Source organism: Candoia aspera, chromosome 1 (genome assembly GCF_035149785.1).
Source record: "Candoia aspera isolate rCanAsp1 chromosome 1, rCanAsp1.hap2, whole genome shotgun sequence".
NCBI lineage: Eukaryota > Metazoa > Chordata > Lepidosauria > Squamata > Boidae > Candoia > Candoia aspera.
In genome coordinates, this window is record NC_086153.1 from 198,505,238 (window position 1) to 198,532,489 (window position 27,252).

The 27,252-nt window shown below is 38.6% G+C and overlaps 1 protein-coding gene across 1 annotated transcript in view; it reads right to left on the minus strand.

The window, feature by feature from the left end:
- SLC4A10 (solute carrier family 4 member 10) overlaps positions 1-21,118 on the minus strand; it is a 118,188-nt gene extending 97,070 nt beyond the window's left edge. The window contains exons 1-2 of the mRNA XM_063318304.1: positions 21,028-21,118; positions 8,318-8,464 (exon numbers count right to left, since the gene is read on the minus strand). Coding sequence (XP_063174374.1) covers positions 8,318-8,464; positions 21,028-21,118 — 238 coding nt within the window. The remainder of the gene's footprint in view (positions 1-8,317; positions 8,465-21,027) is intronic.
- Between the last annotated feature and the right edge of the window lie 6,134 nt (positions 21,119-27,252).

Here is a 27,252-nt window from a genome sequence, read left to right on the forward strand (position 1 = left end):
AATCTCTGAACTGAATAAAAAAACTGGAACACAATACTAAGTATCTTGATTATTTAATAGGGCCATGCAAATTCCTGGAAGGAGATGCTTCACAACACACAGGAGCGAAAACAAAGCATCTCTTTAAATCTCTAAAGCATGGATCATTAATTTTGCAGAATTAAATAACAAGTTTGGTTTTCCTCAGGGTGTTTCTTGGCATTTATTTAGTTTAAGAATTTGTTATTTGATCTCTTTGGTCTAGATACTGTTATTGTCTCTGCAGTTCCACAGTGGTTAGAATGCAGGAATTAAACTATGCAAAACTATTAACCTTTTTTATAGTAACTACTATTGACACTAGTTATTTATATGATCTCTGAAATAATGAGACTATATATCCTATATAGCAGGTGGAGGGCTGCTTTAAACAACATGAAATTAGTTTCCTAGTGAATCTAAAATGAATTAATACCAGAAAAAATCACAATGGTCTTCCTGTTGAAGATGCAACTCAGTAATCTGAATATTAACTCATTTGGTTTGTACTTGTCCTATTATTACAAAATCTAGAACTGCATTCAGCAGGATTGTTAAGATGAATCTCAATCAATAATTATGCATTAAAGATGCTTGCTTTCTTCTTAGCTGCATCGGTAATATTTGGACACTATCAAGACATCATGAATAATGGATGTTTTGTATCTGGAGGCTGGTCTTCCTACCACTTCCATTTCCTACACCTGATTTGCACAGTGGATAGTTTGTGTATGGATATGTGTATGTGTGTGTGCACACATCTGTCTGTCTATCTCAACACTGGAATTGGGCTGTAAATCAACAAGTGTGAAAGGAGAAGGCTTACTTTTTCTCCTCTTCCTTTATTTTTAAAATGCTAATTATTCATTTTAAGGTTACATTATGTTGTCCACAGTGCACATACTGCATACTTTTTCTTCTCTTAATTAATTTGATATAAGTTGAGGCATGAAAATAAAAAAATGAAATACATGCCTCTATAGATATACATCTACTTTCAGCAACTGATAAGAAAGGATTGTGACCACACTGTCAGCTTTCTCTAAATGCAATGCCTTTTGCAGTACATAAAACACTGCAATGTCTTATTTATCTCTACTTAGTTACTTATCTCTACTACTGATAGTGATGAGTAATGCTGCTATCAAAACTGATGCAGAGATCTTTATATCCTCTGTCAGCGTGACATTTCTCATGTAAAAGCTGTGTGCATGCACATATCGCTACATATGGAAAACCTAACCTAAAATACATCTGAGAGTTTTGGAATCCTTTTTTCAGGCCAACATTCTTCAAGACAAAATTTTGTTATGATGTAGTAGCCAATAGCAATTAAACATTAAAAGAGAATACTCAGTAGCCAAGCTCCCAAATGACGTAGATTTGATTATGAAAGAGAGCTTAACATTAAATGCATGAAAGAGGATTAAATAAAAAGCAGAGTGTTTGTGCCAAAATATCCACATCTCTGAAGAGTCTTGCTAACATCAACAAGTATATCAGAAATTCCAGAGATATAAACAGGAAATGGGCCAACTCAGCCTGCATTCCTACAGCACCAAGTAAAAAATCTATAAGCCAAGATGCAAAAAGGCAGACATATTCATGACTGATCTTATTTTTTTACAAATCAAAATGCTAATGATAAATTGAGATGTTGAGAAGCTGATTTATTTGGTCAAGCGTTCATAAAGCTGATCCAGTAATTAAAGGGAAAAAAAGAAATAGTACTGCACAACAGATCCTTTCCTGCCTCCTTTTGCTAAGCATGGTCACTCAGAGTAGGTTCCAGTGAATTCACTGGAGCTCAGACATGCACAAGAATGTTCTGCTAATCTCTGATTAATCCCAGCCAAAAATCCCCCAATTTTTCTTTTAATCATTTGGATTAACATTTGAATATACTGTGGATTTTTTGTAAAACTTCCCTATTTATTTTATCAATAATTTTGGTATTTTACATGTGTTTTACGCTCAGTTCTTGTTGATACAAATATCAGCTCTAGGAACAGATGGCTTTTCCATTTTGCTTCCTATAACCTTCTAATGTTTTCAAGTACAAGTTCATTCTGTGCCATTTCTGCACTGCTTCTTATGAAAAATCTATGTACAGTTTCTAAACAATTTCCATTACTATTTGCAGATTTTTTAGGAAAGTGAGAAAATCAAAGAATAACTTGCTTCCTCTATTACAGTAGTCAGCAAGTGAGTTTTTGGTCAGCTCATATTAAAAAGCCAATCAAATAAGTGCCTCTAATGTTAGCCAAATCTATTCAGACATTATTCACTCAACCTGGTAACACAGAACTCTAAATTGTACATGTAGCCTGAAAAGCTTATATTTGTTTAGTCTTCTGTATTTGTCCAGGCTACCTGTGCTCATCACTTAAATGCCCCATGGGAAGTACCCAATGTCAGGGGCAAAATAATTGTGTGCCACTCAACAGCCCTGCAGTATCCAAGTTGCCTGGTTGGATGACTAATGTTTCAACTGGGTTATCATGTAAACAACATTGATACAACTTCTAGAAGATGCAGTGTATTATAGTTGTTCTTACCTTACTGTCATTCTTATGACAGAAGCAAGAAATCATTGTGGGCAGTTAACAATACCCTGTGATTCACTGCTTATGTAAACAGATTCAGAAACAGATTCCAAAGAAAGGCGATGACTCAGAAGGCCACCAACAAATTAACAGCTTGGGTGACAAGCCCATTTTGAACAAACCATGGGTCAACAGAAAAATCTGTCAAATATAAAGTTCATCTTGGGTTTTCCCTGCAGGGGTAGGTCTGTCCCCCTTATGTAAAAGATTTATTATAAAACATGGCAAAAATTGTTTCCAAAAATTGCAACTGTCAAGAGAAAAACCTTTGAATGGGGCTTTGTATGATTTTAAAAATGCAATAAACTGAAATATGACAGAAGAAACATCATGTCTATTAAGATGATAATAAACAAGTTATTCTGGATGAGTGCATGGAAATTACAAAGGCAGAAAACGTGGACTCGGTTTCTCCGTATTACCTGTACTAGCAAGATAACTCAGCAGCTAGCCACACTGGATTGATCTTGGTTAGGTCGGGTCAGTCTAATTAGTATTTGGATGGGAGACCTGCAGGGATTATTTGGGCTGCTGGGTTAGATTAGGAAATTGAAAAAACATTCCAGAAGAATGCGATGGCAAAACCCTTTCTGCAAAGACAACTGAATGGACATGAAATCACCAGGTGTCAAGCTTGAAGGAGTCTTTACTTACTGTCAAGACCTAACCTTATGGTAAATGGCCAAACTGCATTCTTGTTCCTCTATAACTAATTTCCAATGATTAAATTCCAGTTGTACTGACAATTCTTATTTGTTGCTCTACTTTTACCCCCTTATCAGTAAAAGATTTATTATAAAACATGGCAAAAAAGGATTTCCAAAAATTGCAATTGTCAAGAAGAAAACCTTTGTATGGGGCTTTGTATGATTTTTTTAAAATGCAATAAACTGAAATATGACAGAATTAGTAGCTAAGTTACTAGCTACTAAGCACCACTGTACAGATCACTTGCAGGGCCTCGTGACCATCCTCAGCAGAATTGCACTGGATGCTTTCAACCATCTATCTGAAAAAGGTAAGTGCAGGTTTTGGCTTTATAGTTTCATCTAAAGACAATATGAGCTCCAATGGCAATAATAAATCTTTTACAAAAGACTTGCCTGGGAGCAAGCAATCAGGACTCACTGTGTTGTTCTAATATGGGATAGCCAACCAGTATAATCTAAAAATACGTTGCATTAGATTCAGATTTTATACGAAAACTATACTCATTTCTGATTCAATTTTTATAGCAAAACTCTGTGCATGTCTACATGAAGTAGCAAGTAGTGTTCCTAATGGTTTGATCAGGAGTAATCAGAGGTCCAAAGAGAAAAGATTTCCTTATGATATAAATGCTTAAAAACTGTCATATCTGAGGTCACATTCGTTTTGCTGAAAACTTAGTTATGAAAAAGGCTTACTATATATGCATTATAGATTTCCTTTTGGGAGTTTTGTAAATTCCCTCTTTTAAAAAAAAATCTGATAAATGTCTGAATAACACCCATAATGAATCAACACAAAAATCTGTTTTACACTGATGTGTAACATGCAAGAAAAGGGAGGCCTTTTCTAGACTAGGATTTTCCAGCATTGATAATTTGTCTAAAACAAATTCAGCTTCATCTTTTTGTATTGCCTTTCTATTCCTCTTTTGTGACCATTTTTTACTCTCTTAATTCTTACTAATAACATATTTCTAACAATATTTTTTCCTATCTTCATATTCTTCAGTGAGGGATGTTAAGGATTTCAAGTCCTTTTCTAAAGGATCACCGTCATATCATTTTGCTTCTGTACTTCCAATATTTATCATTTAAATACATTTTAAAATAAAACTTTGTAAAGTTTACTCCAGAAATTACACTGGCACTTCTAAGACCTAAAATATTCTTTTGTGTTGCAGTGTGGTATGGTAAGTTATTCATCCATGTTTTCATTAGATCTTTTTACTATAATATTGAAAGTATTCTCATTCTTTATGTACTTTTAGTGCCAGTTCACTAGCTATATTATTATTCAGGCAGAAAAGTATTTTTTATCATTATAAAGTCCATCAGAAACTTCTCTTGGGGAACAACGTAATTATAGCAGCATGCAACAACTCCAGAGTTATTTCTGTTAAAGCTGAACTCTATGCCAGCAAGCTTCAAACTGAGCCATTGAGCAACAAGAGGGAGGTGGCCCCTATGCTTGAATAAAGGTGTATAAGACATTCAAGGCGGAAGAATATAGGAGGAAATCTTCCCCTGTACACGTATGTAGAGTGTGTCAGACTTACAGGGCTCTTCTTAAATTTATAAATTATTTCTAGTGTTTTTCTTGTGATTTTAATATTTTAAGATGCTTTTACTCCTGGATGGCTTCCAGCAAAAGGTCAGTACAGACTAACCAGCAAATAAAGACAATGGTTTAGTCAAAGCTTCTGCAGTAGGCTTTCAAAATTCAATGTACCTCCTAGGAAGAGGAACAAACTCATTGTACCTTCTAGTGAGGAGGAGCAAAAGAAGCAAGAATTCAAGAAGAGGGGAGAGAGGCAGTTTATCACTTGTGATAGTTGGAAGTAAGAGTAGAAATGGAGAAGACAGAATGGCAAATTGTTTTGTTGTACAAATGGAATAAAGGAGAGAAATAAAACAGAAATAAGGAAAAACTAGGGGGGGGGAAAGACCAGAAGAAAAATAAGAATTAGATATTAGCTGTTAAGTTAACAAAGCAATGGTTTGTTATATATATGCGGAGGAGTTTTCTGAGCATCTGAAGGACAAAATCACTCAGATATGGTTGGAGTTGGACTCCAAGAGTGAGGCACAGTTTGAGGAGATGCCGAGGGAATGTACTTACGCAGTTATCTGGGAACAGTTTGATCCTGTTGGACCCGAGGAAGTGGACAGGATCCTCTGGACTGTAAACGCCACCACCTGTCAACTAGACCCATGCCGCTCCTGGCTGGTGAAGGCAACTCAGGAGGTGACATGTGGATGAGCCCAGGCGATGGTCAATACATCCTTGGGAGAGGGAGTGTTCCCAGCTGCCTCCTCAAGAAACCATCCCTGGACCGTACTGTGTTGGACAATTTTTGTCCTGTCTCCCACCTCCCCTTTTTGGGGAAGGTGGTTGAGAAAGTGGGGTGGTGTTGCAGTTCCAGAGGATGCTGGAGGAAACAGATTATCTGGACCCCTTTCAGTCAGGTTTCAGGCCCATATATGGGACAGGAACAGCATTGGTCGCACTTATGGATGATCTCTGGTGGGAGCAGGATGGGGGTAGTGCATCCATCCTCGCTCTTTTTGACCTCTCAGTGGCTTTCAATACCATTGACCATGCTATCCTTTTGGGGCAGCTCAGGGAGTTGGGGGTGGGCGGCATAGTTTTGCGCTGGTTCACCTCCTTCCTCCAGGGCCAGTCCCAATCAGTGGTGATAGGGAGTGAGAGGTCTGACCCTCGATCCCTCCTTTGTGGGGTGCCGCAGGGTTCAGTTCTCTCTCCTCTCCTGTTCAACATCTACATGAAACCACTGGGTGAGATCATCCATCACCACAGGATGAGGTATCATCAATATGCTGATGATACTTGATTGTATATCTCCATCCCGGGTGACTGCCCTCTCCCAGTGCCTGGGGGCTGTGGGGGTCTGGATGGGGAGCAACAGGCTTCAGCTGAACCCTGGTAAGACAGAGTGGCTGTGGGTTAATGGCTCCTCTGTATCCGGGAAATTGTCATCTTTAGTTCTGGATGTGATTGCACTGCCCCAGACAGACTCAGTTCATAACTTGGGGGTCCTTCTGGACTCACAACTCCTGCTCAAAGAGCAGGTGGCAGTCGTGGCCAGGAGGGCCTTTGTACAACTTTGTGTTGTGCGCCAGTTACGCCCCTTCCTGTATCGAGAAGCCTCCGAACAGTCATTCATGCCCTGGTCATCTCCCACATAGACTACTGCAATGCGCTCTACATGGGGCTACCTTTGAAGAGTATCCGGAAGCTACAGCTGGTCCAGAATGCAGCCACATGGGCAATTTTTGGTGCCCCAAGATTGGCGCATGTAACACCTTTGCTGCATGAGCTGCACTGGGTACCAGTTTGCTTCCGGGTCCAATTCAAGGTGTTGGTTATCACCTTTAAAGCCCTACATGGCATGGGACCAGGTTACCTGAGGGACCATCTCATCCCCATGACAGCAACCCATCCCACCCGTTCATGCAGAGAGGGCATGTTGTGGACCCTGTCCATAAGTGAATTCCATCTGGCGGAGTCTAGAAGACAAACCTTCTCTGCAGTGGCACCTGCCTTCTGGAACATTCTGCCACCAGAGGTCAGGCTAGCCCCATCCCTCCTGACCTTCTGGAAGTCCCTGAAGACCTGGCTCTGCCGCTGTGCCTGGGGTGGGGAGGGGGGTATTCAGTCTTGGGGATGGCTAGCACTTTAGACAGCTCCCTTCATATTTACAATCTTTGTAGCCATCTGGATTTTTATCTTTTACTTTTATTTTATTGTATGGTATTTATTATGTTTTCTTTGGATTATTGTTTTTTTAATTTTAATTGACTAATTTATTGTACACTGCTCAGAGACCCTCTTTGAGGGGAGATGGGCGGTAGTATAAATTTGAGAAATAAATAAATAAATAAATTTTCACATGTACAGTTATATTTCTAAAGCATTATAACATACTAGGTTGTTTTGTACGCATCAAAAGGAGAGGAAAATATATGGCAAAAATACCATACTGCAAATTAAAAGCACAATTTCAACAGATCTTCCTGTATTAACAGTTAAGATATGAATGCCTCTTTTGAAGAATGAGATATGAGAATCTAGCCCTATAAGAATGTTGCCAGGGCAGCCCCCAGGAGTAAGGGTCCACTGAGATTTCAAATTACAGCAGGCAGTGGCCAGAAGGAATGTGGAGACAAGGAAATCTTCATGTGATACTACCCACTTCCAAACCACCACTTTCACATAAATCTGTAACAGACTAATAATAGCAACAATTTACACCAGTAATAAGCCCCTTCATAGATCCAGCAAGATGGCACCCCATCTGTGAGCCATTATAACGATCCCTCTGCTGCACCCACTGATGGCGTTTGTTCCTTTCTGTAAGGTGCACAAGTTTGTGGGAGTCAGAGTAGTATGAAGACCAAGCCTAGGTGAGCTACAAAAGATTGGCCGTGCTTTGGATGCCTGTTTAGAAGGTTCTTGTTATAGGTTGATATGTCTCCAAATATGTTACAGCATTTCAGTCCCATTGATTTATCTCCTTCATTCTACCACTCTCCAGGTTTTTACATGAGTAAAAGTCATCCTAGAGTAGGAAAAAAAAATTCAGTCCTGGAAGAAAGAGATGCTGATGGTAGGGGGACTGTATTAACCCAGTTCTGAGGAATATGCTACTGTACTCTGATTACACAGTTTTATGAATTAAGGTTGCAGACAAGCATTCTTCGGTCTGTTACAGTTTCTACAGTATGTAATAATATTTACTAGCTTTGTCTGCTATACCAGCCCCGCTTTATTCTGGGAAAAAGGAACCTGACCATCATATATTCTCTGGTGTCATCTTGACTTATCTACTCTATTGTGCTTCTCTTGGGACTGCCCTTGTCATCCAAACCCTCAGCTGGACCAGAATACATCAACTCATGTTTTCTGCAGGTACCATCTCACTGATCTTTTTTAAATGAAATGCAATAAAAAGCAAGACTTACCAAATGAAGGAGACTCTCGACCATCCTCTAATCCTGAATCTCTTTCTCTGTCTCTCTTTCTATGTTTGTGTCCACGGTGTCTATGGCGGCGATGGCTTTTCCTTCCACCCAATGGCACATGAACCCCGATAAACAAAGTTCTGTGACCTACACAATGGAGTACAGTCCATATAAGTATATTTGATAATGCATTTAACGCTAAGACATGAGTGCTACCATAATGTCCATGACTTACATTCACACATATTGGTGTGAATGTAAGTCCTAAAAATGGATAAAAGTTGGGGAAAGAAAAAAAGAGAAAACGGCCCCACAGACTGAAATGCATAACAACACACACATTTCCTTGCTAGTGTGTGTGTGTGCATGCACATACGTGTGTGTAGTGCCATATAGTAGCCCAGTCTTTCCCATGCTGGCTGGGAATTCTGGGAGATTTAATTCTAGCACACTTCAACAGCAATAGTCTGAGTAATGGTACTACAGGCTAAAATTAGGGTTTGAAAGGCTCTGAAAACAATCCTAAGATTATGATTATAATGAATTAAATACCAAACGGAATGATAAAACAGCTGAAGTAAATGTGAACAGGTTAGAAAAGTAAGATCAGTGCTAATATCAAGCTGGACATTTTCCCTACCAAATCAACTACTTGTATCAAAGGATTTTAAACACTATGATAAAATGGGGTAAATAAGGAGCATATTTAGACAATCAAGATTCAACACGAATAAAAATACAGATAGGTGGGCGTAAAAAAAGTAAGAAGTTCACATTAATATTTTGATACTATTGTACAAAACTGGACATGTAGTATAAATCACTGTTACAATAATTGGCACTGTAAATTTCTATTATTTTTTATCTATTTGAAAAATTCATTTCATTTGGCCTATTACAGCTTCCAGCTGTGTTTTTTTCAAGTTAAGTAAAACTAAACTTGAAGCCAGTATACCTAAAAGCCAGTACAGCAAAACAATATTTCCTACTCTTTTAAATCAGAGGTATTAATCTTCATCCTCACTCCCTAGGAAGGAAGGAAGGAAGGAAGGAAGGAAGGAAGGAAGGAAGGAAGGAAGGAAGGAAGGAAGGAAGGAAGGAAGGAAGGAAGGAAGGAAGGAAGGAAGGAGGGAGGGAGGGAGGGAGGGAGGGAGGGAGGGAGGGAGGGAGGGAGGGAGGGAAGGAAGGAAGGAAGGAAGGAAGGAAGGAAGGAAGGAAGGAAGGAAGGAAGGAAGGAAGGAAGGAAGGAAGATCAACTACATTCAGGTGAGAGCCACTCTGGTGGACTGATGAAAATGACACCCAAATATCATTTATCATACTACATGGAAAAAACATGGAATTCTCTCCATTTGGGGCTTCCACCTGCATCTGCACAAACATAGGCCTAAACTTTGAGTTTGTAGGAGCTTACAGTGACCACTAGGAGGGTGATCTGATGACTGATTTCATGATGACTGATTTCATTCATATTGGAAATCTTCAGGTGCAAGTAGCCAGATGTTACTCTATGGAGTTCAGGTCTTCTACCAGAAACTGAACTCATGGACCTTCTCACTTTAGATGACTATATACTGGGCATTAGCTTTAGGAGCCTCCTGATGGTCACTGTTAACCTATTTTATCTGGATTCTGAATCAAAAAAATATGAATAAGAATCGCACCCACAAAAAAGTTTTCTGCTAATGGTGGGAACAGTGAGGTACAGTTAAGGCCAGGTAGTGACATAGGAACACTGAAGCAAGGCCAATACAAATGAGCCTGTCCACACAGGGTGGAGTGGTACTTCCTGCCAGCAGAGGGCCTAAACAACACTTTAGCATCACTAAGATATAGACTACTTCTTAAATGTTCATTTAAAAGTTGTTTAATTTGGACTGGGGTGGTGTGAGACACATTTCTTAATTCTAGTTGCACTGCAAGTGGGTTTCCTCTCACACTTTTCTTAATCCCCTGCATTATAGGCAAAGCAAGATCAAGAAATTGTGCTATTTAAACAATGTAGGCAGTTTGTGGCAGCTGATAAAATATCCAAAGGGCATTTTTAAAGTGAGGACACAAAATATTAATATTCCCATTTGAAATCTGTTGAAAAACAGCTTTTTCCCAATAAAATTGTCCAATTACTCACAGAAAAGCAGAAAAGCCATTTTTTAATGCAATAATTTAATAGATCCTGCTTGATGCAGAGAATAGGCAATCTTATTTTACAGCTGTCTTACCATTATGACACAAGATGTGGTACAATTCTTAACTGGGAATTGTGCATTAATGTATCATATTCATTGTATTGTTGATATTGTTTTGCTATATATTTAGTATATAAATTGCCATGGTATTATTATTTTGATAATTTTGCCTTTTTGCTGTTTTTCTGTAAACATTTTTGGATTTTCTTCCTCTACTTTGTTAACCAATAAATATATACTAAAATGCATTAAACCCTGTAGCACCCCAACGGGCACCGCAGTGCGAGAGCAATGGGGCAATGGGCTGGGCACCGCCATGGGGTGTAAGTGCACCGGGATATGAGGGTAAGTGCTGCCACATGGCACATACACAGCAGCATGTGCAGCTGGGTGCTGGCACGTAGCACAGATACATCAGGGTGCGTGGGTAGGTGCTGCTATGAGGCATAATTGCTAGTAGACAGGGGACTGGGCATTGCTGCAGGGTGAAATGGGGCATGCAGATGGACACGCAGCATGGCATGAATACAACAAAACACTCAGATGGGCATTACCGCAGGCACAAGCATGGCAAAATGTGTGAGTGGGCACTGCAACAGGGCACAAGGGAGGCCCGCGCTTGCTCTGCTACTCGGGGACTCCTCAGGAGAAAAAGTGACGGGAACAGGAGTGATTTATAGGAGTGATTTGCAACCTTTCCTGCCGGCTTCCCCATTGACTTTGCTTGTGGGACGCTGGCAGGGAAGGTCGCAAATAGTGATCATGTGTCTGTGGGATACTGCAACCGTCATAAGTCCAAGCTAGTTGCCAAGCGCCTGAATCAAGATTATGTTACCAGGGGGACACTGCAATGGCTGCAACTTCGAGGATCGGTAGTAATTCCCCCTCTTTCAGTGCCACTGTAACTTCAAACGATTGCTGAACGCGTGGTTGCTAAGCGAGGACTATCTGTATTTGCTTATTAATATTATGCACTTCCACTTACCTTTCATACTGACATATGACCACAAGTATATATTTCTAAGATTGGATGAAGCTCATAAAAAAGGTTGCTTGACAGTGGACAGGACGCTGGGGAAGTTTGTCTTTGTTGGGAGGATGTAATAGGTGGGCCTCTATCAGAATTACAGTGGCTGCGGATTTCTTCACTGAACAGTTTAGGTGACCACCAAGATCTCTTCTGAACACTCTTCTACTACCATCCCCATGTTCATACAAAGGATCTGCGTGATCTCATCCACCCACCCTGATTATTCTGCCTGTTATGTGCCATGTTTATTTATTCTGCCTTAGAAGCAGGGTTGATGCAAAATCATCCAATGCCTGAGCAGGAAGAATCCACCTGCTCCTAATCCCCCCAAGACAGTGCTTTAGTTGCAACAACACTACTGATCTTGCCCATCAATGACTTGGTCTGGGACAAAAGTGGGAAACATACAGCCTCCAGTATTGCTGAGTTGCAACTCCCTGCATACCTAGCCACTGATATGACCAATGGTGAACAGTGCTCAGAATTATAGTTCATCAGCATCTGGAGGACAATACAAGAGTCCATTCCTCTTCTGAGAGGTCCTTCCTCTAAGTGAAACACTTCAGCTGAGGTATCTATAGATTCTCCATAGATACCTTGACTACCGCCTTGTTCTGAAGAAATCCTTCCCTAGAGGAAGGCATTAGAGTTGGCAGATGTTCCAGAAAGCTATTCAGAGGTGCTCTTTGGGCCTAGGAAATGTTCCAGAGAGCAACTGCTTTCCTGCAAATACAATAGGAACAGAGAGTGTCTGTGGTAAACAAAGGAAATTGCATAGGTATATCACAGGGGAGAAATCAAGTATGCATTTTATCTCACATGATCTTTGCCTACACAGAAATAAAATGTATTATGTAGTAAATTTTTTGCCCACATAAATGATTATAGGGGCAGGTAGAAAGTTCCTGCAAGAACCCTGTAAGACTCAAACTCATGTCAGACTCTGGTGAGTAATGAGTGAGGTCTAGGGCAATGGGATAATGGTGTCATGAGTAAGGATGGCGAGCAGGGGGCTCTCACCCAGACTGTCAAGCGCATGCATAGCACTGAGGAACTGTTCAGCCATTCAAAGAGACACAGATCGGGACCGCCTTAACCGTTGGGGTTTATATGGCTGGGTTTTCCCACGCTTTCTCAGTTTGTTAGGATTCTTGTTAAGTACTACTAATAAATATTAGAGACCAAGTCCTCGCCTCAGTGTGTTTCCTGGTAATCAGGACAAATGGTGAACAAATGAGTTGGAGGAAGCTTGCTTTTGGAGGAGAGCCTGCAGATATCTTTCCCTAGTTCCCTCCCTCTTTCGGAGCAGTAATTCACCCACAATAACTTTATAAGATGGGGTAGACCAGTATCTTTACCAGCCAAAGGTCACCTGGCATGAGAAGGATCTGAAGCTAGAGTCTTAGTCTAAAATGCTAACCCTACACCATACTGGCTCTCACCAAACCTTACAGCCCTTGTCAACTTCTCCATTAATGCAGTTTCCCTGGAAACAAGACAAAAGGAATGTCCCTGGGAACACCTTGATTAAAACTGATTATGTACAATGAACATGGCTTTATCAAAATGGCACTGCATCCTAGACAGGATTCTAAATAAAAATAAGGGCTATAAAACTCCTAAGAAATGACTGTTGATAAAGTGCAATGCAAACATTCACTGAAGAAGAATGAAGAAAGGATCAGGGAAGGAAAAGAGAACATCTGCAAACAACTATTCAAACTCTGTGTTCTTAAGGATAATTGTAGCCCAGAAACCAATAATTTGAGATTCAAAAAAAGGGGGAAATTAGAGGATTGTAACAGATGATAACCACTCAAGAGAAAACAGAATGGGAACTAAGGAATAAACAGGAAACCTGAGACCTAATGTGCATTGAGGTGATAAGCCTTGTCTGGAGTATTTCAAATTGCAAGCAGGGGCATCCCATGATTTTGTGTTCTTCCAGACAAAAATTTCCCACACCATTAAAAAAAAAAGATGTAGATTGTACAGAGGAGCTGTTACATCATGTGAGTTTTCCCTGCCCTCTCATGTACTATAGCCCCAACCACAGGTTTCCCATCCTATTGTGAAATATTCTTAAAATAATGGTTATTGTGCATAATGGGTCCATCCTGACATATTTTCTCCGCTACGTCCTGCACTGCCCAATCAGAGGCCAAGGGAACTGCATCCAAAGGATATACAGCTAAGCAAACATTTAATCTACATTAAACTGAATCTCTTTACAAAGAAGAAAAAGGAAAGATTCCATCTATCCTATCAGCTGTCTGGAAACTCACTTACATCAGGAACTAAGGCTGATTATAAACTGGTTCAGCAGCTATTAACCAAGGATGAACCCAGAATATTGCTCATTTGGTCTATTCAGAACCTAGAGTTTTGTACTTTGCCTTCTGCTTTATTACAATAGATTGTGATTTGCTATTTTTCCCCCTATCAAGCAAAAACTTTAAAAACACTGATCTTATTAACATAGTCTGATGTGCAGAAAAACAGCAACTCTTTTATAATAGCTCTGAAGCTCAGAAATGAATTTCCCTAAGGAGGCATTTCACTCCTTTAACATTTAGGAGAAAGTAAAAAAGCAACTTTTTAAAAAGATTAGCTTATCAACTATAGTGCTGGTTTTTTTTAACTTCTGTACTTTGTTGATTTGATAATCAATAGAATTTTATCCAATCTGAAAGCCACTTGAAGCTAGGAAGAAAAGGATTAAGCGAATAAAGCACCATTCAGGACGATGAAATTTGGCCTCCACAAATACTGGGAATGACTGGTTCACTATAAATAATAATTATCCTGCTCTAAGTGTTTGTTTATGTAACTGATTTTTCTATGCCTGTTCATTATCAGTGGGTACGAGTCATGATGAGTAATTCCCACTTGTGCTGACTGCATCTTGCAGACATTTGATAGGATTCTATATTCGTTTATACTCTGGGAAGGATAGTAATATATCTTTCACTACCTTTTGTTTTCATTGGGAATACCCCTTGTCTTGTAGTCTGGTGAATGAACTAAACTCATCAGGGTTTAAAAACAAACATAATTATGAAGAGCTTTAGGAGGATCTTTTGAAACTGTGTGAAGGGTCAACCAAATAGCAAATATGTATGCCTTAATTAGATATAAAGTGATGCACTTTGGGGAACGACAATAACAAACCAACTTCACATAAACACTGATGGGGTCTTAGCTATCCTTTGTCTATCCTTTGTCTAATCTTTTTTAAAGGGATGTCGGATCTGGAAAATATGTAAAAGAGGGAAGTCAAAATAATTTAGGAAGGTGCATTTAAACACCTTTCTTAAGAACGGTGGTTAGAATGCTTGGAAAAAAAGGGATGGAAGACTCTTAGAAGAACACGGTCTGAGGTTTGGGTGGCATGGTTACTTATGGTATGAGAAAGTTAATGTAGATTTAAAAAAATAATTATATCAGGAATGCTATATTACAAATACGGAATAGATACAAACCCAGGCTACGCCTGAAAATACTTTCATTGGCCTCAGCCCAACAAGCATTTTACAGAAAAGAAACATTGGGCAAAGAAAAATGATTAACATGTAAAGATTTGTTAGTACAGGAAAATGGAGAGCTTAAGATGAAATCAAGAGAACAACTGACTGCAGAGGGACTTAGTTTTCAATGGCTTTCATATGTACGATTAAGAGAAAGATTTAATATAGATAAGAAAGTACCAGAAATAGAACATGATAAAATGGAATTTGAAAATGACTTATGGATGAACATGTGATTGCTAAAATGTATAAACTTTTGCTGAGATTTGAAACAGAAGAAGAAGTTAAACAATGTATGGTAAAATAGGCCAAGAACTTCGGTTATAATGTTCAAATGGATCAATGGGAGAGAATTTATTTATTTATTTTATTTATACTTCAAATTTAGTCACCACCCATCTCACTCAAGGAGCGACTCTGGGTGGTTTACAATAAAAACAAGAATAAATAATCATTAAAATACAATAAAACAATATTCTTACATAAAAGTATAATCCAAGACAGAGGTATTGAAAAGATCTTAATTTACGGGAGCATCTTCAGGGTGCTAACCACCTCCAGGGTTGGTTGCTCCTCCACACACCCCACGCAAGATGGCAGAGCCAGGTCTTCACTCCTGGTTAAAATGTGGTTAAAAGGTTTGAAATTCACATTGTCTTACATTTAAAAGAGAACTTTTATAAAATGATCTACCATTGGTATATGGCACCAGAGAAACTGTCTAAGATGTATAAAGGTATTTCTAATTATTGTTGGAAATGAAAAACATGAAAGTATATTTTATCATGCATTTTTCTTTTAGTTTTTATATTCCCTTCTTTTTTCTACTTTTCCTTTTATGTTTCTCTAGTTTTTTAAGCTTATATAAAATCTTCTTTTAATAAAAATTACTTTAAAAAGGAAAAAAAGGGATTGAAGGACGACATAAATCATGAGGTAGATAAAATCATGAAACATAAATTCAAACTTGGCATGGAGAAAATAGGCAGGGAGAAGGTTTTTTCACTAAGATCAGGGATCATCCAATGAAGCTGATTAGAAAGAGCTTTAGAAAATGAAGCCCAGAGCACATAATTCACCTCCAGAATCCATGACGGCAAAACATAATGATGGGCAGTCAGTTGAATGGTTTAGAAAGGAACTGGATAAATTCATGGAGGACAGGTCAATCAAGGGATACTAATTTTTTTAACAAAATATCACAGATTCTTTAGGTATCATATAAAGTAGCCCAATAGTTTAAAACAAAAATCACCCAAAAAGTAACATAAGACCTATTAAGCTTGAAACTCAGTGGTACCTCCAGATGCAGGCAGCATGCTTCCAAACAGCAGCTGCAGGGGAACAACACTGGGAAAAGAATAACCTCCATCTCATCTTGAAGACCCAGAAACATCTGGCTGGCCAACAGGGCCGCAATTGGGGGGGGCAACTGGGGCATGTGCCCCAGGCGCCGCGCTGGGGGGTGCCAAAATGGGCGCAGAATCCATGTTTGCCCCGGGTGACACAGACCCTAGTTGCGGCCCTGCTGGCCATTGTGAGAAACAAAACACCTACATTTCATGATCTAGCAGGACTATTCTTTTACGCCTATCCATGTACTTTACTGATTCATGCATCTGACCTGGTGGCCTCCGATCAATGACAGTATAATTAACAAGTTGATATTCATTAAGAGGTGTAGAGAAATTAAAAGGTATTTGAATAATTAACTGCACATTTTTTTATGAAATACAAATAGTGGAAGCTACCAATGTCCTCCTACTACAGCACAACCTAACGGAAGGTAACTCAGTTCCCTCCTGCAGGCCATGTAGGTGCCTTCAGAATGTGTTCTAAGCTTGGGAACCTTTCACAGCTACTTTTAAGGGGCTGCAGCAGAGAGGAGAGATGTCCCATGATGCAGACAGATTTCAGTAAAAGAATGGTTTCCCGTTAGAATGCAATGAATACAAAGCTTTCACAAACACATCTGAAGAAATAAACAGCTCAATCATAATATATCACTAACAGACAAAGGATATGTTTATCGTAAATGTATAATGAGCATCCATTTAACTGTATACTATTATAAAGACAAATGTTTATTTTTTAAAATTTTTTCTGGCAGGGATTGCTTTTTTACAGCAATTGTTCTGAAGCTCAGACATACGCTCTTCAGAGTGATTTGAATAAGTCATCTGAGAGAATGATGCTGCATTTTGTATCTCAGTGAATCAGGTCAAAGCAAAAGGTATAGTACAAAAATAACCAGCAGGAATGCTCTATACAAAAGACAGAACTGGCCAAGAGGTTTTTAGCTCATCAAATCAATCAATTCACTCTGGAGATCTAGGAGGAAACTGATGCCTACTCTTACATGAGCAGACTGGAGCTTTGCTTTCTGGGTCAGCTAACTGCCCACATGAGAAATAAAAAGTAAATGAAAGCTCCATGTATTAAAGGGGATAATCTTACCCACATTGATGAAGTTAGTAATAAATGGTAATCAATACCAATATATGGATAAGTCTGCCCTTAACATAAATTTACTTAGTGATTGGTGTTCAATATTACTGTGTTTATTAGCAAAGAAGGCCTTAAAAGTCTAATGGCAAAATAAGAGCAAGCAACTTTATGTAAATATAGAAAGAAAGAATGCATGCAGTGATGCTAGAGATGTGTTGGCTGAGGACATGAATGTTTGTATTTTTGTACAGGTAGTCCTCACTTAACAACCACAACGGAGACCAGAATTTTGGTTGCCAAGTGAAATGGTCATTAAGTGAATTTGACCTGATTTTACAACCTTTTTTGCAGTGGTGGTTAAGTGAATCACTGCAGGCATTAAGTGAACCACATGGTCATTAAGTGAATCATGCAGTTCCCCATTGATTTTGCTTGCCAGAAGCCACCCAGGAAGATCAAAAATGGGGATCATGTGACCACAAGATACTGCGATGGTCATAAATGTGAACTGGTTCCAAGAGCCCAAATTGTGATCATGTGACCACAGAGATGCTGCAATCATCATAAGTGTGAGGACTGGTCCTAAGTCAGTTTTTCAAGCACCGTCGTAAGTCCAAACCATCACTAACGAATGGTTGTTAAACGAAGACTACCTGTATATAGACAATGCTGGGTGGCTGGCTTAGAATCCAAATGATTTGCAACAAACTTTAAGAGTAGATGATACAACAAGGAATGTGGATCTGAAAACTAATATATAAAAGACCACCTAGTTGCATTTAACAGAGAAAATGGAGTGAATGACTGCAAGCTATATATAAATGATGAAAAACTAGAGCATGTTGATGGATTTGTGTATCTTAGTAGAATGTTTACTAAAGATGGGGAAAGGACTGGAGAAATTTCAAAATGGGCAAAGGCTGGTAGAAAGGTTGAAGGTAGTATGTAAAAGTTTCTTGAAAGAAGCAAAAAGAGCTAACTGGAAAAGCAGGCTTTTGTCCACTGTTATACTGAAGGGAGAGTTGGGTATGTCAAGAGAAACAAAAGTAAGTTCAGTGCAATGCAATGGGAAGCGTGTGGAGCAAAAAAGGACAGGGTCAAGAATAAATGGATAATGAAGGAATGTGGATTGAATACAAAAGTGAGTGACTGGTACAATATAAAAACAATATGGAGAGAATAAATGAGGACTGAATTACAAAAATATATATGAGTGAATAATTGGAAGGAAAGGAAAAAAAACAAGGCAAGTCATGAATAGTGGATTTAATGAGATCCTGAAAAGGGACAGCAGTCTGAAGAACAGGAGACAATATGTAAAGCACTGTGTGGATATGACAGAAGCAAGGATGGTTTACAACAACAGAAAGCTATGGAGAGGTATAGTGAATAATGTTGGTATAAACTAGTTTTAGCTATGTTTCCTTTCTTTTTATGTCATGCCCTTAATTTCTTCCATTCAATGTCAAGCTCACCCAATGTCCAGGTGCCCAATGTCAAGGGCCGGGCAATCAATGTACCCAAGGGTGGGAGCCTCCATGGTAAATGTCACAAATCTTGCAGAGATGAGGGATCAATATCTTTCCTGATCATCTGATGCTTTCAGCAGGTAGCACCTACAAGGAGTCATAGGTGCTCTCTGATAGCACAACTATCTAGCCAGCATAAAGCCTACATTCTCATATTGATACAGAAGCCTCATGTTCCCAAATGACCTCAAGGGATTGGAAATGTACACAGACTCTGAAGAAAGTCTCTCTAGCATAATAGACACAAAATAGACAAAGCAAATCTATTCTCTGGTCTTCAGCCATACACACATCATTAGAAGCAGCACATATTAGACAGCTGTGTCCCTCCAGAGCTTGGCCCAAGATGCTACATGAAGGTGATGTGGATCTATCAAAATCAGCTGATGTGACTAATAGAATGGGTTACATAGCTTTGGCAGGAACAAAAGGGATGCAGGCAGGGGAAAAACGTTTGCCACTGTGATGTGCTGTGAGGAACAGTAGGTGACAGGAAGGAACTGAGAGGAGGGGAGGAAGGATGCCCTGGTGAGAACCACAGTACTAGACTCTGCAGAGATGGCAAGGTACTTTGTGTGGATTGTGACTAGCAGTGACTCTCTCTACTGCCTACTATCTCATCCAGACATGGCTGGGGATCTATCATCAGGATGGTGTTCTTGAGTTTCATAGATCTCTGGCCCTCTGACCCTGGAGCCTGGTGGGATAAGGAACAATTTCTTGGACTGTGCTGTACCCAGAGGGACTTCTGCTGTGTCCTTGCCTGGAGGCATGCCAGACCCACTAGGTAGACCAGACCAGGAAATCAACTCCACGGGGAGAATAAAATCACTTTTATTGAGATTAGCTATAATAACAGAATCTTGCAAGTCTGACTGTGCTGTACAGGTAGTCCTCGCTTAACAACGGTAATCGGGATTGGAATTTCCATCACTAAGTAATGCGGTTGTAAAGCATAATGTCATGTGACTGCATTGCTTAGCGACAGCAATCCTGGAACTCCCCATTACTGCCATTAAGCAAGCATTGTGGGTCATTAAGCAAGGAGCTCCTTGCTGCTGCCAGGCAGGGGAGGGTGCACGGATGGCCAGTGAGGCACGGTACGAGTGCAGGCAGGCCAGAGATGGCTGCTGCCAGGTGGGAACGGGTGCAAGCAACTTACTGGAATGACTTGCGACCTTCCCTGCCAGCTTTCCCACTGACTTTGCTTGTGGGAAGCTGGCAGGGAAGGTTGCAAATGGTGATCACATGACTGTGGGATGCTGCAACCATTGTAAGTGTGAGCCAGTTGCCAAGCACCCAGATCATGATCATGTGACCACGGGGTGCTGGGATGGCCAGAACTTCAAGGACCGGTTGTAAATACCACTTGTTCAGTGCCATTGTAACATCAAATGATCATTGTCTGAGGACTACCCATATACCCTCCTCTTTATACTTCAGTGAATTAAGGAAGTGTCTGCCTGAGCCACTTCCAAATGTTATCTCGTTGCTCCAGACTTAAAAAAAATGTTTCAGTCCCAAATTCTCATCAGAAATTGTGGGGAAAAAAAGAAGCCCAAAACTTAGATTACTTCCAAACTTTCGATTTAACCATTCGATTTAATATTGATTAGCAATATTATATCTTCTTTAGGCATAAATATTTGACATTTCTAATACAATTTATTCATCTGTGTATATTATGGGGAACTATATAGTTGCAAAGGTATCATTACAAAATTAAAGCATCCAACAATAGTCACTGATTGAGATTCTTCTTCATACTTCTGATGACTAATCATACACTTTCTGGCAAAGATTATTAGTGTGTTTTCACTGAATATTAATACATACAAGAATATATATTAAGTTTTGATAAGCTGCAAATTACTCTCATCAAGAGCTAAACACAAATGGACATACATCATTTTAGTTAATTTTAGCAGATGAAATTACATACATTTCAAAGAAATAAAAGTTTAAATCAGAAATAAGCAGCTCTCACCTTCTAAGTCCTCCTTTTCAAAATGTGTTTTGAGGATGGAACGAGTTCCACCCCGGTCCACCACCGCCTCTTCATCATTTCTCTGTAACATAAAAGTGGTTGTATATGTCAGTTTTCCAGCATGCTGAAATTCTGCATGATTTATTAAAAAAAAAAAAGCAAAGAATGAGCACTGCTGGTTCAGATTAAAAGAAAATGCAGTATCTTCTTCCCATCAAGGCCAAGAGATGTCTCTGAGAAGCAGATCTCAACACTGCTTTCCTGCTGCTGTTTAAAGGCTGGTTCCAATCTAGAGAGCTGAACATGGCTGTCCCAAGTAGAATCTACTGATAGCCTTACCCGCCTCCGTATAACTTCACAGAAGCTTATGCTAATAAAGTGCCCTCCATCCTCATGCTAATGAAGATCTGCCGTCTAGCACAAGGTTAATTAGCATGTAAAATAACAAAAGAGGAGGAGCAGGCCATCAGGCAATACAGACAGGCTGCCTGAGAGCCAAATGGAACAAAAGAACACAGTGACAGGCCACTCATTTATATAGAAGGCCAGATCTCACCAAAGAAAATACAATATGCATACCATTTGGTTAGAACTAATCACTTTAGCTCTAAAATGGCATACCATTTTGCAAGCCACTGCAGACTTTCTAAATGAATTATCATGGCTAGTGAATACAGGGCCGCAACTGGGGAATGCCACGCTGGGGGGGTGCCAAAATGAGCGCTGGGGGGGCGCCAAAATGGGCATGGAATCCATGTTTGCCCCAGGTGACACAGACCCTAGTTGTGGCCCTGACTGAATGAGTTAGGGTTCGACTAATAGTGCATCCTATGCGTGATACCAGAAGTAACTGAGTTCAACAGACAGATATCAGATGAAGTTTCTATTCATCCACTGCCTCTTTATTAGTATAACATGCTATACATAGTTACTAATCATCATGCTTTAGGTTTATACTAGCAGTGTAACCTTAAGATGTGTGGATTTCAACTCCCAGAAGCCAGCTGGGGAATTCTGGGAGTTCAAGTCCACACATCTTAAAGCTCCCAAGGCTGAGACACATTAGTTTATAGGAACAATATCATAATAATACCCTTTCAATAACTCTGTTTTACTGCTAGATCACTTTTCACATCACAAGTAATTATCAAAAATCTCTCTGATCCCACTATTGTTACATGAAGAGGTTTGCCACTGACTTGTGTTTTCAAAGTCTCATTCAGAAAAAATGTCCGACGCAGTCTTGTAATGTTTGGTATTTCTTATACTATTCAGGAAGGCTGGGAAAATGCCAAATACAAGGATGACACATGACTTGCTCTTTCTACTAGGCATTCCAACAAGGTGACCCAGGAAGAAATATTGGTCAGCAGTAGTCATACATCTCCTTGGAAAAGCTAATCAAATTTTCAGCTACTGATAATGTAATAGTTGCATAAACATAGGGTATATGATCTTGCCTTGCCCCCCAGCATACCTCTAGTTCTAACTTCCACAGAACCAAATCATGAAACCATCTTATGCAGGTACCTGTAGCAAAAGGGACTAGATGGTATCTTTCCCTTTTAAGAAGTCATAATGCTAAGCTGTAAGGTTTCTATTTTTGGAGAGATGTTTAATGTATATAGTTAATAGAGTTATAACATATAATATTATATATTACATATATTTTTGTATTGTTTTATATTTTTACTCTGTTGTAATCTGCCCAGAGTTTCCTGACTGGGGAGAGCTATAAAAGCCTGCAAATAAATAAATGAGTTAGTATGATGCACAGACTATGCCTCTGGCTTATTCAACAGACCATTGTTTAAAATTCTGGCTTAGAATAATGTGCAAACCAGATCAATGTCTCATTAAAGAAACTGTGGGCATGCATGTGTCATCCAACCTCACTGTCTTCAGAAATGTAGGACTATAATATAATTGCTGATTTAAATATCACTATAGAAGTAGTTCATTTAGTATGACCAGTTATGTTATAAAATATTCCTGTTTAGGTTATAAGACAACTTGAACATTTCATCTAGAATGAAATCCCATCTTTCCTGTTCAATTTATTTTTAGGCATTAATAGGAAAATCCAGAGAAAACAGTTATTTTACTGTATCGATACACATATCTAATTTCTAGACATTTATTATGTTCAGCATTTTTTGTTAATATTCACTTTGATCAGTGTAACAACTAGCTGTATTAAAGCCAAAGAGGAGCATGCTAATAGAACATATAATACAGCTCAGAGCACAGAAGATGACATCTTTTCAAAGGTTATCAGGTCTGTGTCTTTGTTATAGAGACTAACAAACCCCTGCAAGCTGTCCATGAGATGACAGCCACTAGGCACAACTGATTTACTAGACTAACATTTATGCATCCATTTGATGCCACCACAATCCTCACTTTTAACAAACACAGTATCATCCTTCTGATATTGTGTTACAGGTAGTTCTTGGTGAATGACGATAATGGGAACTGGGAACTCCATTACTAAGCAATATGGGCATAAATCACAATGTGACTGCACCAACTTAGGACAGCAGTTCTGGCAGTTCCAGTTGCAGTCATCAAGCGAATCCTGCGTGGTCATTAGGCGCAACATCACAAGATCGCCATTTGCAACCTCCTGTCAGCTTCCCCATTCACTCTGCTTGTCAGAAGCTGACAGTGAAGGTCACAAATGGCGACCAGGTGACTGCAGGATGCTGTGACCGTCTTAACTGCAAGCTGGTTGCCAAGAACCCAAATCATGATCACACGACCTTGGGGTGCTGCAACGGCCACAACTTTGAGGACTGAATGTAAATCTCCTTGTTCAATGCTGTCATAACTTCAAATGGTCCCTGAAGGAGTGCCTGTTAACCAAGGACTACCTGTACTACATTCCACATACAGCACTGAGGAAAATGTGGAGTCCTTGGTGCTCTCTGAGCCTTGTTGTTTTCTTGCAGATGTTTCATTGCCAGACTAGGCAACATCTTCAGTGTGAAGAGGGAGTGGGCCTTGCTCTCAGTTTATATACCGTGGTTTGCCCTGCTTGTGTTGGTAGGGGTGTTGTTCTCTCCTTGGGAGTTCATTGATTGGGCTGTTGTTTGCTGCTTGGTTGATTGCCTGAGTTAATAGTTCCTTGATTAGGGTGTACTGTGCTGTTTGATGGTTCATCTGGTGTTAATCCTAGTGTTGATTTTTGCATATCTGGGTGTTGATTGCTGGCAAGGGAGTGTACTGGTCTTTTGGCTTTTCTATTGGCTCTTTTGAATGGTATGTAAATGTTGTTTACCTCTATGTGTCTGCAAGAAAACAACACGACTCAGAGAGCACCAAGGACTCCACAGTTCAACCCTGAGCTACAAATATTCTCTTCGATTGGTACTGAGGAAAATGTTCTGACATTTACTTGTGTAAAATAAATCTCCCTCAAAAAACAGTTGGTTTTTATTGTTTTTCTAAAAGGCAGTTAAACCTAGATTCGCCAAAGTTTTAGATTAAAACGACATTTTTAAAAGTAGAGTCTGACCTCAACAGTGTTCTGCATTAAGGTTATTGGAAGGATGAAATCCTTTTGTCCAGCTGTATCAGATGTAGTACAGGATGTGCAAGAAAGTACAACTCAACTAGTTCTCATTCCAGATTTATATCTTGCCTGGGGCTGCATGTCAGTCATATGCATCAGGATACTTTAGCACTCTCCTACCGTTTTTTTAAATAGTAATTTTATTAAAGATTATAATTACAACAGTAAAAACTAATACAAACCAGAAGAAAAAGTAGAAGGTGCCGAAAAGAAAGAAAAAAGGGGAAAAAAGAGAAAGAAAAAAGAAAAAAATAATGTAATAAAGAAAAAGAAAGGAAATATATAAAGAAGTGACTTCCCACCTTCATCACAATGAGCATAAATAATTTTAGTAACTTATCACCTTCTCTTAAAATACAACAAATGATCTCTTTTTCCCATATCCCCTCTCTCATCTACAAACAAATTAAGTATTTGTTTTGTCATTTCAGTCCTGATGTCAGCAAAAGTCCAGAGATACCAACATATCTATTTTAACCCTGATCAAATAAACCAACTCTATATTCCTTTCTTTTACTTCTAACAATCTTGATCTTTTGTCTCTTTAAACAATGTCATAGAACTTGATCTCTTTTAATTTTTTATTTTTTCTTGTCTCACAAAATTCTTCAAAACTTTAACAAATCTCTTTTATAAATCCAGTATAGGAAAATTATCCAGGCCACTCTGTTGGTTTGTTGTTTGTGTATCCCTTTTAATTATTAAGACATCAGCCTGTTTCTTTTGTATGTTTAGTGTAACATATTTTATCATGTCAGTCTTGTAGCCTGTCACTTTTAAATCCACTTTCAAATCAGTCTCAGTCTTGTCAGGTAAAACTTATTCTTCTTCCATAACATCTTTTAGACACAGTCTATCTATAGAGGCAGACACTATTAAAATTAACTTCTGGTCCATTGTTCAAAAATATCCTTCAGTATGTCCAGTGTTAAAATATTTTGCTTCAGTCTGTAATTGTAAGTCTAGTTGGAGTGTTCTTCTCCTTTAATTGTAATCTTTAGTTCCCTCTAGGTTTTTAAAGTCCAATTTTTAAAGTCTTGTCTTATTATGTTTTTTTAAAAAATTCAAAACAAGAGCATTTTCTCACAGGAAGGATTCTTTATATTTAATTCCAAAGTCTTATTTCAAATGTATCTGAACCCTTAGATATCAGATATCAAGATATCAGAGGTGTTGGTAGAGTGGACACTGAATATAAACTAATTTTGTGAGGTTTTTTTATTACCTAAATACAAAAAACAAAGAAAAATAATTACACAAACTTATAAAAGGGGGAAAAGCTGGAAAAAAGGAAATAGAAACATACAAAACATATATTTATAGGCATACATATAGCAGTACATTGAAGCCATGATTCATTACAGTCATCCATAGCTGATCTATATTAATCAATTCCGAAAACCACTGAATAGTTGGAGCCATAGGTTTGTCTTTCAGATGCTGAACAATAGGTCTTTGGACTATAAGTCCATTTTTTTTGCCCAAAGATCAACTCCCAAGTGATTTGAAAATATTAAATCTCAAAGTTGAATTAATCCATATATTTGCCTTGTACCAAAATGGAATATATGTAAAGAAAGCATTAATTTCACTCCATCTCCAACAACATAAATGTAATGAGGTCATTTCTAAAATATTATTTCTTGTTGAAAAGGATGTAATCAAAAAATCTATTGAAAGTTTTGGGATTTTTTTTAACAACTCTTCTTTTTTAACATCTCTTCTACTGGTTAAGTAAAACATGTAAGCAAAAAAAGGAAAAGGAAAGGAAAAAGGAATGAAAAAGATACATATATATACTGAAGGGATTTTGAAAAAAATTTTTTAAAGCAAAACAAAAAAGGTATTAAAATTATTAAAAGGCCTCTCTCTCATTCTTTCTCCCCTCCTTCCCCCTCCCCAGCCACTAACTGCTACTTGAATATTTTTATGCTGTGCTTTGAACATTATTACTCACTTCTGTTTGAAATAATAATAATTATTATTATTGTTGTTGTTGTTGTTATTTTAAAGCAGTTTCTCTTTCTCTTCAAAAACCATATTCTAAGTGTTGCTTAGCTTGCCTCACTGAGTGATACGTTCTATATAAGGGAACCACTCCTGCTTGAATTTGGTTAGACTTCTGCTCTAAAGTTCCTCCACTGCCACTTGTTTTTCGACTTTAGTCTCCCAGTACATATTGACAGCAAGGTTTCTCTCTTCTAATGTTGTACCGGATTGATACTTGCCATTGTTATCATATATCTTAATATATTACAATGCTTTTCATTTATGTTTTAATTCAAATTTTATTTTCAGCATTTTCTGAATGTTTGGCACATTTCTTCCCAGTACTTTTGAGTTTTTTTTACATAACCACCACATATAATAAAAACTTCCTTCTTTGTTGTGGCATTTCCAACATTTATTGTTGTATGATTTATCCATCGTGACAATTGTTGATAGAGTTATATGCCATCTATAGAACATTTTGTACCAATTTTCCCCTGGATTGTAGCTTGGTGTATATTTTATTGTTTTTTTTTTCCATAGAATTTTCTATTGATCCAACTGTTATTGCTTCTTTGAAATTTTGTATCCATTTTATCATCCATACATTTTATCATACATTTTTATTATGTCTCCTAATTTGTAAATACATCCTAATAAAT